General features: G+C 41.3%; 1 protein-coding gene across 1 annotated transcript in view; it reads right to left on the bottom strand.

The window, feature by feature from the left end:
• Nucleotides 1-12953, bottom strand: part of LOC133871124 (DNA ligase 4) — a 55317-nt gene that overhangs the window by 22224 nt on the left and 20140 nt on the right. The window contains exons 8-12 of the mRNA XM_062308500.1: nt 12443-12522; nt 12314-12351; nt 12217-12223; nt 11883-12044; nt 10368-10443 (exon numbers count right to left, since the gene is read on the bottom strand). Coding sequence (XP_062164484.1) covers nt 10368-10443; nt 11883-12044; nt 12217-12223; nt 12314-12351; nt 12443-12522 — 363 coding nt within the window. The remainder of the gene's footprint in view (nt 1-10367; nt 10444-11882; nt 12045-12216; nt 12224-12313; nt 12352-12442; nt 12523-12953) is intronic.

Here is a 12953-nt window from a genome sequence, read left to right as displayed (position 1 = left end):
ACCTCGACAAAGAAACGCCACTCCATACCCTCGCACAAAAACCACCACCACCCGCGACCACCTCCAAGGAGGACACTTCTGACACACCTCCACACGTCACTCACATCGTCACCGGAATAAGGGATCTCAACCGAATAGAGTTCCCCAAGAACCACCAGAGATGAGAAACAACAAACCAAAACCACCAGAAGGAAGGAGCGCCTACCAACTCTGGTAGAAACCCAACGACAAACCTCCAACAGCTTCCCGAGCAACCTGAGAAAGGCCTACAAAGACTGGGAAAAGGATGAAACCGAAGTGCAGAACCCTGAAACGAAAAGACAAGACTTGAAGCTAGCGGCACGCATCTTCACACACCACCGCTAGCAAAGGAAGAGAGAATATTGGCATTTCAACTTTTTTGGATGGTATTTTTTGCCAACATGAGATAGATTGGAGGTCTATCATTGATTTTTGAACATTTGACGCCAAAACGCAAATGGGGGATACTTCAGGGGGGTAAAATGTAATTTTCCCATTTATTTTCCAGTAATATGAGAAACAAGGATGCTTTTTAAATTAGGGTTGATTCAGAAGAGAGAGAGAGAGAGAGAGAGAGAGAGAGAGAGAGAGAGAGAGAGAGAGAGAGAGAGAGAGAGAGAGAGAGAGAGAAAACAAAAAAAAAAAAAAAAAAAAAAAAAAAAAGAGGTTGGGAAAGAATTATGGGTGAAGAGAATAATCAACCCCACCTCTAACTATTCAATTTTCTATGAATACATATGTATCTATATATAATTGAAAAATTAATTCAATAAAAACAATATACCTTTTGTAATATACTTATTACAATGATACCCTCTACTGCAACCTTACCACCCCGCCTCAATCTGGAGCTTATATATCATATAAAAAACTAGAAAACTTCCATATATGAACCAATTGCACTTTCTGATTAAAACTCCCCGTTCTCTCTCCTCTTTTCCCCGCTCTCTTTTTCTTTCCCCTGCTAGAGGAGGCTCGTGTAGGCGCGTCACGCTAGTTCTAGTTTCTGGCTTGTTTGAGCTGGGTGCGACAGAAGGGGTCTCCTCTTCGATTGGTGCTGGTCTTTGGCTGGTGGTGCTGAGGGGTTGGTTTGTGGGTATGGCTCCATGGGGCATTGTCCTATAATCTTTCAGGATCGGCTTAGATGGAGCGTTGCTTCACCGTGGAAGCGAAATGCTTCTCTTTTTCGACGAAGGCAGGAGAGCCTGAGCTCCGTTTGGAAGAGAGGAGGAAGGCGTTTAGTGGGTTCATTGTTTTGGGTGTCCAGGGCTCAGCGTGGTTGATGGCCACGGTCAAGAAGGCTTTGAAGGATCCAGATTTGGATTTCGTCAAGTACTTTCGGGAGGATACAAAAGCTCTGATGGTTCGAGGGAATGGGAACAAGGCCGGTCACTTCCTAGAGGTGGTAGCCTACGCTGAGGGAGGTCGGAAAGGGGCTATTTGGCTCCCTGAAGGCCGTGGTGGGTGGGGTTGGTCTCGGGTGGTGGGTGAGTTGAGGAAGCTGCTTTCTTTTCTCGGTTTGAAGGCTCGGTCGCCGGGTGGTGGGATGTATTCTTTGGAGGGGACTCAAAAGGGGGGGGGCGGGGAGTTGAGCAAAGCTGTGGATCTTCTGGGAGCCACAAATGGGTCTCCGACGGGTGTTAAGATGGGAAAGGGAACAGGTACTCCCTCGTTCGCAGAGGTGGTGCGCTCGGGAGCTACCGCCTCAGTCTTAGGTTGCCGGTATGCGGTGCTGAATTCGGGTTGGTGCGATTTGGAGAAGAAGCCGCCACCAGTGGGCTGCTCCGCCATGGAGAAGCAAGCGATTGGTCCCCTGGGTAAGGACCGTTGTGTTGATGAGCGTCTCAACTCCAGAGATTGCGTCTGTTGTTCGGCTTGCGTGCCTGGGGTAGCCTATGCTGAGGGTGACTCTTCTCTGCAAAGGGATAGCATGTCTGGAGTGTTCAGGCAGATTCTAGAGATCCTTGGGCGCCTTTCCAAGGCTTTAATTTGGGCTTGTGGGTCTTCGCATAGAATGGGCTTAAAGTCCTCTGCTGGGCTTAAAAGCAGGTTGGGTTTTGTGGCGGGCCGGATGCTTAAGAGGTGCAAGTGTGCTTTCAAAGGGTCCCGGTTTCGGGCTGGGGCTAAGGTGATTAAGCCCATTGTGAGGGTTGTTGAATCGGGTCCTGAGTCAGTTTTGAGGCGGGTCTCGGGTCTGGGCTCGAGTTCAAGTCTAGGTTTGGTTCAGCTTTCTTCCTCCCCGGAGGCGTCGTCTTCGGCGGCCATCTCTGTTGAGCGGCCTTTGGCAGCGGTTCCAGGTCCTGTCGTTCAGCGCTCTCTCATCCCGAAAGCTTTGTCTCCGGCACCTTCTGTTGAGCGGCCTTTGGCGGCAGTTCCTGCAGGTCCCGTCCAGTCGCTCTCTGCTCCTATCTCTTTTCCGGCGTCTTCTGGGTGGGCCTCCTTTTCCCCGGCATTTTCTGTGCTTGTTTCTCCGGTGTCTCTTGCGCAAGGTTCCTCTTCTGCACCAACGGAGGAGGTCTTTCAGTCCCCGGGTTCTTTGAAGGGCTCAAACCTAGCGGAGTTTGGCGGGGCTCTTCCCTTCTCGTCAGCTGCTCCTCCGAATCCGGCTGGGCTGTTAGTGAGTTCGGAATTTTCCAGTAGCTCGTGTGGTTCAGGGCCTTCCGTCTATGCTGCTGCTCCTCCTCTCTCAGGGGCTTCTAAGCTGGGAGTGAAGATTCGTTATTCCCCCCCCCCCCCCCCCCCTTGCTGCAAATTCAACCTTTTCAGCATTATATCAGGAGGGCTAGGGAGTTTAGGGTAGGTCACTCAGTGCAATAGAATGATGAGTTATTATTGGACTCTCTGGAAGCTTCGAAGTTGTCTGCTAGCCTTGTTGTCAATAAGGTGTTGATGCCAAAGCCTCTTGCAGTTAAGGTTGTAAAGCCTCCAGTGAAGCAGGGTATTCTTAAGAAGGGGTTTCTCAACCCTCGCCCGATTGTTTTAGCCCCTTCCGCTTCGCCTCAGGAAGTCATCGATGTCGGGGTGGTAGGACCTTCCTCCCCTCCGAGTGGTTGCATCATTCCTTTTTCTGTGGAGGGAAATGGATTCTCCCAATCCAAGAATTGGCCTGTCGATTTTGATCATAACGGGGAGATTGTGGTTTTGGAGGAGGAAGATGATTTTTGAGATGGTTTGCCCTTGGATTGGGCATTGGATTGGGATTTTGCGTTGGATAGGGACTTTGGGGAGGAGGCTATGGCAATTCGAGATGCCATGGAAGAAGAATTTCAGCAAGATAAGATGATTGCGCGCCAGAAGTTCAAAGGAAAGAGAGAGCTCCTGAATCTGCATAGCTCCATCAATTATGGCGACGATTTGGTTCCTTTTAGGGCGTAGGAAAGGCAAGGCTCACGTGAAGTAGGTCTTGGCGGGTTGTGGATTATTTTTCCATTGTTTTTTGGGTTTGCTCTGTAGTCCAGCCTCGGTCGGCTTGGATTTTGGGTCTCTTGTGGTTTCAGTCGGCTTTAGTAGGCTTGGTCTTTGGGTGCCTCTGGATTTTGGTTGTAGTGGGTGTTTTTGTTGGCGTTTCGGGTTTTGTGGGTGTTGTTGGGGCTTTCTGCTGTTTTTGGGCGTGTTATTGGGTTTTGGGTGCTCGTCGTATACTGCCTGTGTACTGGGGCGCCTTACGCTTTCTATATAAAATTGTTGTTTACTTATAAAAAAAAAAAGGGTAATTACCTTTTCCCCCCATGTACTACCAAAAAATGTGATATGCCCCCATGAACTACCAACTTGACCGAAAATGAGCATTCAACTTCCACTGTTACGCACTTTACCCCCTTCCGTCAGTCTTCCTGGTTAAAATAGACGGTCAAAGTCGGTCAACGGTCCCAGCCTTTTTTATTCCCCGTTTTGCCCTCAGCTGCAGTGAAATGAAGAAAAAAAGAAAAAGAACAAGAAAAAGAAAAATAAAAATACTTATTTTTTTATAAAAAAAATTCAAAAAAAATTCAAAAAAAAAAACAAAAAAAAAAAAAGCTGAAGGGGTGGCCCAGCCACCCCCAGTGGCTGCAGGGGGTGGCGCGCGGCCACCCCCAGTGACCGGGGGTGGCGCGCGGCCACCCCCAAGGCCCAGGGGGTGGCCTTCGGGCCACCCCTAGATCTACTAAGGGTGGCCCGATGGCCACCCCCGGCCACTGGGGTGGCCGCGCGCCACCCCAGGTGGCCTCTGGGGGTGGCGCGCGGCCACCCCCAGTGGCCTGGGGTGGCCATCGGGCCACCCTTAGTAGATCTAGGGGTGGCCCGAAGGCCACCCCCAATGGCCATGGGGTGGCCGTGCGCCACCCCCGGCCACTGGGGTGGCCGCGCGCCACCCCAGGCGGCCTCTGGGGGTGGCCTGGCCACCCCCTTTTCCCATTTTTGTTTTTTTCTTTTTTTCTTTTTTAAAAAAATAAGTATTTTTTATTTATTTTTTAATAAATTTATATTATTTTATTAAAATTAGACATGTCAGCGCCACGTGTCACCAATAAGATGACGACACATGGCGCTGACGTGGCATTTGACGGAATCTGTTAAAAATTTTAACAGAATTTGACGCCAGGGATCGATTTGTAATTATTGCATATCAGAAGGACCTCCCATGAACTTTTTAAACCATAGGGAGTGAAATATAATTATGGTATACCACAAGGACCAACGGTGCAATTATCCCAAAAATAAAGTTGTCAAAATCCAGGAACTAAAAAAGTATTTAACCCTTCCTTTTTTATGAATTATTTTTCTTTTTTCTTGTTCTTTTTATTTTTTTCTTCATTCCACTGCAGCTGAGGGCAAAACGGGGAATAAAAAGGGCTGGGACCGTTGACCGACTTTGACCGTCTATTTTAACCAGGAAGACTGACGGAAGGGGGTAAAGTGCGTAACAGTGGAAGTTGAATGCTCATTTTCGGTCAAGTTGGTAGTTCATGGGGGCATATCACATTTTTTGGTAGTACATGGGGGGAAAAGGTAATTACCCCAAAAAAAAATAGAAAACTAGGAACAAATAAACTCCAACCAATTGTGGCCCAAAGACTTGGTAAAAATTTCTGCAAGTCGATCTTCAAACTTTACAAGTGGTGTAGAAATACCTCCACTCAGTATCTTATCTTAAAGAGAAAAGCTAGAAACAACACTTCTATTCAACTTTGTTAATGTGGCACCACCAATCAGCCTTTGTAAAAAAAGAGTTATTTGGCAGTACCACATCAACAAAGTGAGATAAAAGTGTAGTCTATAACATTACTCAATCTCAAATAAAGAAACATTCAACCTTAATATGCTTGATTATCACAAATTAACTAACTAGAAGTATGTCTCATTGCCCTATCTCAACTTTTGCATTTGATCATACCACCAATGTCTCTTTCTTACTCTTCTATGTAACCAAATTACCTTCTAAAAGGATACAATACCATGTACTACTCAAATCTAAGGAAGAACCTATCCAATCAGCTTCGAAAAAGCCTTTTACTCAAGGTTGCCCATTTGCCCTATACAATATTCGAAGATCAAGGATTCACTTCAGATATCAAATATCCAGTCTAAGATTGATAAGATAATTTCAGTTTTGAACTAGTTGAAGATATCTATCAGGATCCCCAAATAACTCTCCTTCATTCTATGAGAGTTTGTGATTTGGATCTATATGAATCAATTGGTCAAGCACCCAACAAACTAGTTTCTCCTAATAGATCAAAAACATACCTCTACAATAAACTAAAACCCTAGACCTGGCAATTCAATATAAACAAAGTATCTTAGTTTACCCAAGTCTTTGGAATGAAACCGATGCTACAAAAATTTTCTTAACCAAATCCTAGTAATCATAGCATCATCCAGACACTATGATAAGAATGTAACCTGCATCAGTATGTAGTGGAATACTAAATGTTCGCATCAAATTTCATGTTATCTATTTCAATCCCTAAACGTGTTGAAGAAGATCATTTCCAAGTCACAAAATGCGTTTATTCAGGGGAGACAGATTTTGGATTCGATTTTGATTGTGAACGAGTGCATTGACAGTCGCCTCAGATCTGGGGTACCAGGATTATTATGTAAATTGGATCTAGAAAAGGCTTATGATCATGTGAATTGCAAGTTTTTATTATATGTGTTGCAAAGAAGTGGTTTAGGGGGGAAATGGAGAGCTTGGATAGCTTTTCGTATTTCTACAGTTCAATATTTTGTTTTGATTAATGGAGCCCCTTTTGGATTCTTTAGTAGCAATCGGGGATTACGATAAGGGGATCCATTATCTCCTTTGCTTTTGTGATTGTTATGGAGGCTCTAAGTAGGATGATGGCGGCCACAGTAGACAGGGGTCTTGTAGATGGTTTTTCAATGGGATCAAGAAATAATGCAGGTATGGTTGTCACATTTGTTGTTTGCAGATGATACGTTGATCTTTTGCGGCGGCAAATAGTGAACATATTCGTAATCTGCGATGTCTTTTTTTGTGCTTTGAAGCAGTATCGAGGTTAAAGATTAACTTGCCGAAGTCTGAGATTATTCGAATTGGTGAGGTGGATGATATAGATAGTCTTTTTGGGTGTACGGCGGCACGGTTACCAATGATGTATTTGGGTTTTCCGTTGGGGGCGCCTTATAAGTCAACTACTATATGGAATGGTATTGTCGAGAATATGGAAAGGAAGTTGGCGGGTTGGAAGAGGCCTTATTTGTCGAAGGGAGGGAGGTTGACGTTGATTAAAAGTGCCTTGTCTAATTTACCCACATATTTTTTTATCATTGTTTCCTATTCCTTTGGGTGTGGTGAACAAGATAGAGAAACTTCAAAGAGATTTCTTATGGGGTGGTCTAAATGAGGAGTTTAAATTCCATTTAGTTAAAAGGTCTCAGATTTGTCTATGCAGTTTGGTGGTTTGGGTATATGAAAGTTTAATCAAGCATTGTTGGGTAAATGGTTATGACTATTTGCTACAGAAAGGGAAGAGTTTTGGCGTTTGGTTGTGGAAGCAAAATATGGTTGTTTGAATGGAGGTTGGTGTGGTGTACTAAGGAAGTTGAGGGGCCTTTTGGTGTTGGAGTGTAGAAACATATTAGAAGGGGGTGGGGAGTTTTCTCGAGATTTATTAGATTTGAAGTAGGAGATGGTTCTCAAATTAGCTTCTGGCATGATGTTTAGTGTGGGTATCATTCTCTGAAGGATGCTTTTCCAAGGTTATTTTGTATTCCGCGATGAAAGGAGGCAAGGGTCATGGATAATTTGCAAGTTTCCAATGGTGTTATTCAATGGAATGTACCTTTTTTACGAGTTGTACAAGATTGGGAGGTAGAGGTGGTGCTTGCCTTTTTTGGATGTTGTATTCTCTCAAATGGAGACAAGGTGGGGAGTATTGTATTCGGTGGATTCCTTCAAAGAGGAAGAAGTTTGAGATGTAGTCATTTTTTCATGAGTTATCTATTTCGGGGTTTCTTCTTTACTTAGAGAAATATCTCGAAAGTTAAAATACCTCTGCAAGTGAGTTTTTTTGTGTGGACGGCAGCTCTTGGTAAGATTCTGACCTTGCATAATCTGCGAAAGAGAGGAGTAATAGAGCGAAGAATCCATAGATCATTTTCTTCTTCACTGCAAAGTGACACGGAACTTATGGAGTGAGCTTTTTACTCTTTTCGATGTTACATGGGTTATGCCTAAAAGGATTATATGTTTGTTTGCATGTTGGAGAGGTCAGGTGGGTAGTCGTTCAGTTCTAGCTGTGTGGAGAATAGCCATATTGTGCTTAATGTGGACCATATAGAGAGAGCAAAATGCAAGATGTTTTGAATATCGTGAAAAGTCGAAGGATGAGCTCAAGAATATTTTGGTCAAATACCTTTTTAATTGGACAAGGGCTTTTAATATTTCTTCGTTTTCTAACTTCTCTTTTTGTGGAGTTTTGTTCTTCTTTTCACCTTTAGTGGGGCCTTATCTTTGTATACATTCTGTTTACTAGGGTTGCGCCATAGTAATTCTAGAAATCTTTCTTATGTCCCTCCAATAATGAGGTGGCTTTTAAAATCATTATTTAATCAAAATCAATAATGATCAATCACAAGCCCAATGATGATTTTAAAAGCCACATCATTATTAGAGAGACACAAGAGAGACTTTTAACATTACTCGGTTGCGCCCCTCTATGCTTTTCAATTAAATGAATTTTATATATATATATTGTGCAGGACTTGATGAATATAACAAGCTTGAGAGAGCATCCATCTAAAATCCTTCATATAAAGGACAATATCAGGCAGCTTTGAAAACAAATAATATTTTATCAAATCATGGCACTTTTTCATACAATTTTATGTCTATATGCTCTTTGCTTAATAGAAGAAACTGAACAATGACAAGCTACCTAAGCAAGTTCTTGGCATCTCATGGCTCTTGATAGATCAACAAAATCTTGTATCACATTTTGATGATTAAATTAAAAAATAAAGCTCTGTCGACCCTTCTTTTCCCTGTTCACATCTTAACAGCTTCAATTACTAACCATATCACTTGTAGTCAAAGGAAAGGATGAATCAGACAGGCCTTCTAGGAGTAGGAGGTCTGAAGTGAAATCCTCTTATGCAACTTTCCCATGCAGAACACCCCTTAAAGCAAGTATAAAGCTTTCAATCTAATTAAATAAGGCCTTTAATTCATTAGGAGCTACAGTGCTTGAAAATTAGGGAGAAATAGTGATTTCTAGATAGATGGAAAGGTAGAAAAGAGAGGATAATAATAGAAGGAAAAAGCAGGCATTACACCTCACTCTGGATAAAAACAGGTGACACATCTAAAACTTTAACTAGCTAAACCTTCTTAAAGTTGGAAAGAATATACAAGAATATGCCCATGTCATCTGTAAATAGAGAAATATGGCCCTTTACCAAAATTCCCAAAGTACCCGACATCCTTATGAAATTTAGGACAAAAACATTGCTTGGGGTCTGAGCTATTTTTAGATCAGATTCTAGAGATTCATGAAGTATCATTTATCTAATACAAACAAAACCTTTGTCAACTTCTATTCCAGACACGCCAAAAGTAGCAAGCGCATGTAAACAAAGATAGTGTATAATCAACCAGATAAATGATGCATATCGTCTAACAGTCTAGTAAGGCAACAAATCATTATAAATTTCTCCAGAAATGCCTGATAAATTCCTTTACTACCAACTCAAGTACCTTTTTAAAGAGAGAGAGAGAGAGAGAAATGAATGGCAAAGAAATTAAAAGAAAGAAACTCCCTCAAGCTAACCTTAGTAAGACAGCCTATTATATTCTAGCATATACTTTGTCCACAAACTTAAAAAAATGACTTCATATACAAGCCTAAGTTGAAAGTCAATAATGGAAAAGTTGGAGTCCCCTACGCCCAATAGAAAATCTAAGGATTAAACACATTTTTTGTCCCTGAGTTTTAACTACTTTATTTTTTAGTCCCTGAGTTTTAATTCGCATCACAGATGGTACCTCAATTTGCAAAAATACCAAATTAGTACCTCATTTAAGTTTTCCGTCCAAAAACTAACGGTCTACCACGTGTCAACGTCTAAGGTTGACACGTGGCACTATATAAAAAAAATTAAAATCTTTAAAAAATAATTTAAAAAATTTAAAAAATTTAAAAAATAAAAATTTAAAAATTTAAAAAAATGAAAAAATAAAAAAAAAAAAAAACAAGGGGGTGGGCCACCCCCTTGGCTGGTATGGGGTGGCCAAACCACCCCATGGTATGGGGAGTGGTTCGGCCACCTCTTGACAAAAAAATAAAATAAAATAAAGATCGATTTTGGCCCTTGGGGGTGGTTCGGCCACCAAGGTTACTTGTTTTTTTATTTTTTCAATTTTTTAATTTTTTAATTTTATTATTTTTTTAATTAATTTTTAAAGATTTTTAATTTTTAATTTTTTTATATAGTGCCACGTGTCAACCTTCGAGCCATTAGTTTTTGAACGGAAAACTTGATTGAAGTACTAACTCGGTCATTTCCCAAAATTGAAGTATCATCTGTAATGCGAATTGAAACTCAAGAACTAAAAAATAAAGTTTCCAAAACTCAGGGACCAGAAGTGTTTAAAACCCAAAATCTAAAAAATGCCCATGAAAAAAATTAGAAAAAAATAAGTTGTTGGGTTTTGCAGAGGGGGCTGGAGGGAAGACAATATGCCAAATCTACTTTGAGAGTCGCATAATGCCCAAATATGAAATGCAAAACAGAACATATTCCAAGCTTAATAACTAAGCTACTTAGGCTTATTTGGACTTGTAGCTAAATAATGACCTAAAATATACTTTGCCCCTAAATACATGAAAGATATAGCTGACCTATTCTCAACGGTTTCTTTGAAGAACCTCTCAACATCATCCACATTATGAGCAATGCGCGACCAACAAGGTTCCCCTGCATCAGCACAAATAAGACAGCCAATCTACCCATAAATATACAGTTCTATGTCAGGAAAAGATTCAATGGAGTGCGTTGGCAGGAGGGGGGGAGGGGGGCGGACATGCTTACCCTTTGAGATAATCACAATATCAACAATTGCAGGTTAATCCCAAATGCAACAAATTTTTTTGATGAATTATTTATTAAAAAGAAAAGGCAAAGCCCTTCTAAACAAAAAGTATACAATAGAAACAACCATCCTAAAGGTGTTCAGAATCTAAAAAGTTAACATTATCTAAGGGCCTGTTCAGTAGAGTTTTGTAAAACTCAATTCATTTCTCAAACGCTGAAAACTCTTCTCATATACCAATTAACCAAACGGATTTTCAGCTATGGCACCCACTACTAATACACTTTTCAAAACAAACCACAAACTCTTATCAAAACACAACATTTTTCAAACAATAAAACAAAAAACTATTCTCAAAAAATAGTTACCAAGAACTTCCGGCGACCACCGCAATAATTACCATCAACTTCTGGCGGCCCTACAATGGGCGGGATGAACTTCTGGCAGGCCCACGCTGGCCGCCATGAATGTCTGGCAACCCTGCGACAGCCACCAGAAAAATTCAATGGGCCCACGTGGCCACCGTGAACTTTCGGCGGGCCCGCGATTGTCGCCGTAAACTTCTGGTGGCTGCAAGGAACAACCAAAGGGCCCACGGTGAGAAACTTTCGGCAACCTAGCGATGGCCGCCAAGAACTTCCGGCAACCCCGCGGTGGCCCCCAAGAACTTCTAGTGGCCCTGCAATGGCCGCCATGAACTTTTGGTGACATTGCGGTAGCCGCTATGAACTTCTAGCATCCCCGCGATGGACGTCAGGTCCGTCAGGCGCAAACAACGGTGGCTGTCACCGTTGAATGTAAACTGCAAAAGTTTTTCTTTTTCTTTTCTTTTATTTGGGGGAACACTTCAATTTTCATTTTTCAAAAACACTTCTTAAAATGTTACCAAACGAATTTTCGTTAGTGGACCCCACATACAACACTTTTTTCGGCCCAATCAAATCAATTATCGACTTTTCTTTTTCTATAGAGAAATGCTACACACACTCCACTCCCACACTTCCAAGTGCACTCCCTAACGTGGCAGTGAAAATCATTATTGAATTCAAAATTTAATAGTGATTTATCTGAAAACTAACGGTGATTTTCACTACAACATCAAGGAGTGTGCACTTAGGAGTGTATAGAGGTTCAATATGTGTATAAAAAAATCCCAAGAGAGATGTAATTCTTATAAAAGTGTATAGAGCTTCAAAATGTTAGTATGGGAAAATCCCGAATGCATCCACTGACTATTATCAACGATGATAAATATTCATGCATGAGAAAAGTTTCTACTACATTAGATTTAATTAATACATAAATCTCAAGTATCAGTTTTTACCAGAAGGGTAGTGACTATTTAGACCAAGACCACCATTAGGTACTAAGATTTCCAAACGACCCTTCAAAGGCTTCACAACTTTCCGCAAAAGCTCATGGCGCTCCTTCAAGCTTTGGTGAATTACACTGGTATCCCCAACATAAAGAATATCAAATGCAACATCTAGTCAATCTCATGTCAAGATAAAACAAGCAACTATAACTAATTACTTGCAGGTTTCATTTTCCAATTTGCAGGGACGCTCGTCCAAAGCTTTTTTTGCCATCAAAATCATATCAAGGTGCCTAAATTAAAGGCTGGACCTGGACCTTGAAGTCCGGCACAAAAAGGATACAACACAACTGCATCAGATCAAAAAAAAAAAAAAAAAAAATGAGCGTCAACATGTAAAGGTCCAATATAGAAACAGGGAAAATATCAAAAATCAAAACCTGTCTATCACTGTCTAGTCCATCCTTTGCTGCCTTGGCTGTTGACAAGAAAACATCATTTAAAAATGCATATGCTACTAGGCATGAAGACAGTAAAAAGAAGCTATTGAGTCAAAAAGGACCAAAAACCTATTTCCTGATTTGAACCAAACTCAGCAAAGCGATTCAAAGATGTATCCCAGACCAACATTTCACCATCAAGTATACACCTAAAAAAACATCACAAGGGGGAAATAGCAATTATAAGAGATTCGAGAATTTTCAATGCAAACAAACCTACTACATTTGTTTTTCACACCAAGCATCAAATAGATACTTAATATCAATAAAACTAAAGAATGCATATGTTCTGTAATTTTGGGTCTCACTCATGCTCCATTACATAGGGAGACAGGTAGACTCATTCATGCCAGACTGACCGCCCCATTGAAGATGGGCTCTTCACTAAGAAATGTTAGATGGGACCTTCACTATGAAAGGACAAAATCAATATTGAGCTGCTGATAGTCTTTTCTTGATAAATCATGGTAACAAAACTACAGCTCCCATTATTTATGTAGTTGGTAGTTTATTTACTAGCATCGACTTGGGTGAGATATCATCATTAAGAGAGTAATTTGAGAATACAGATTAGAGATTT

The sequence above is a fragment of the Alnus glutinosa genome, chromosome 6 (genome assembly GCF_958979055.1).
Source record: "Alnus glutinosa chromosome 6, dhAlnGlut1.1, whole genome shotgun sequence".
Classification (NCBI taxonomy): Eukaryota; Viridiplantae; Streptophyta; class Magnoliopsida; order Fagales; family Betulaceae; genus Alnus; species Alnus glutinosa.
The sequence above is the reverse complement of the archived record's forward strand: the minus strand, read 5'-3'. Positions and strand labels throughout refer to the sequence as shown.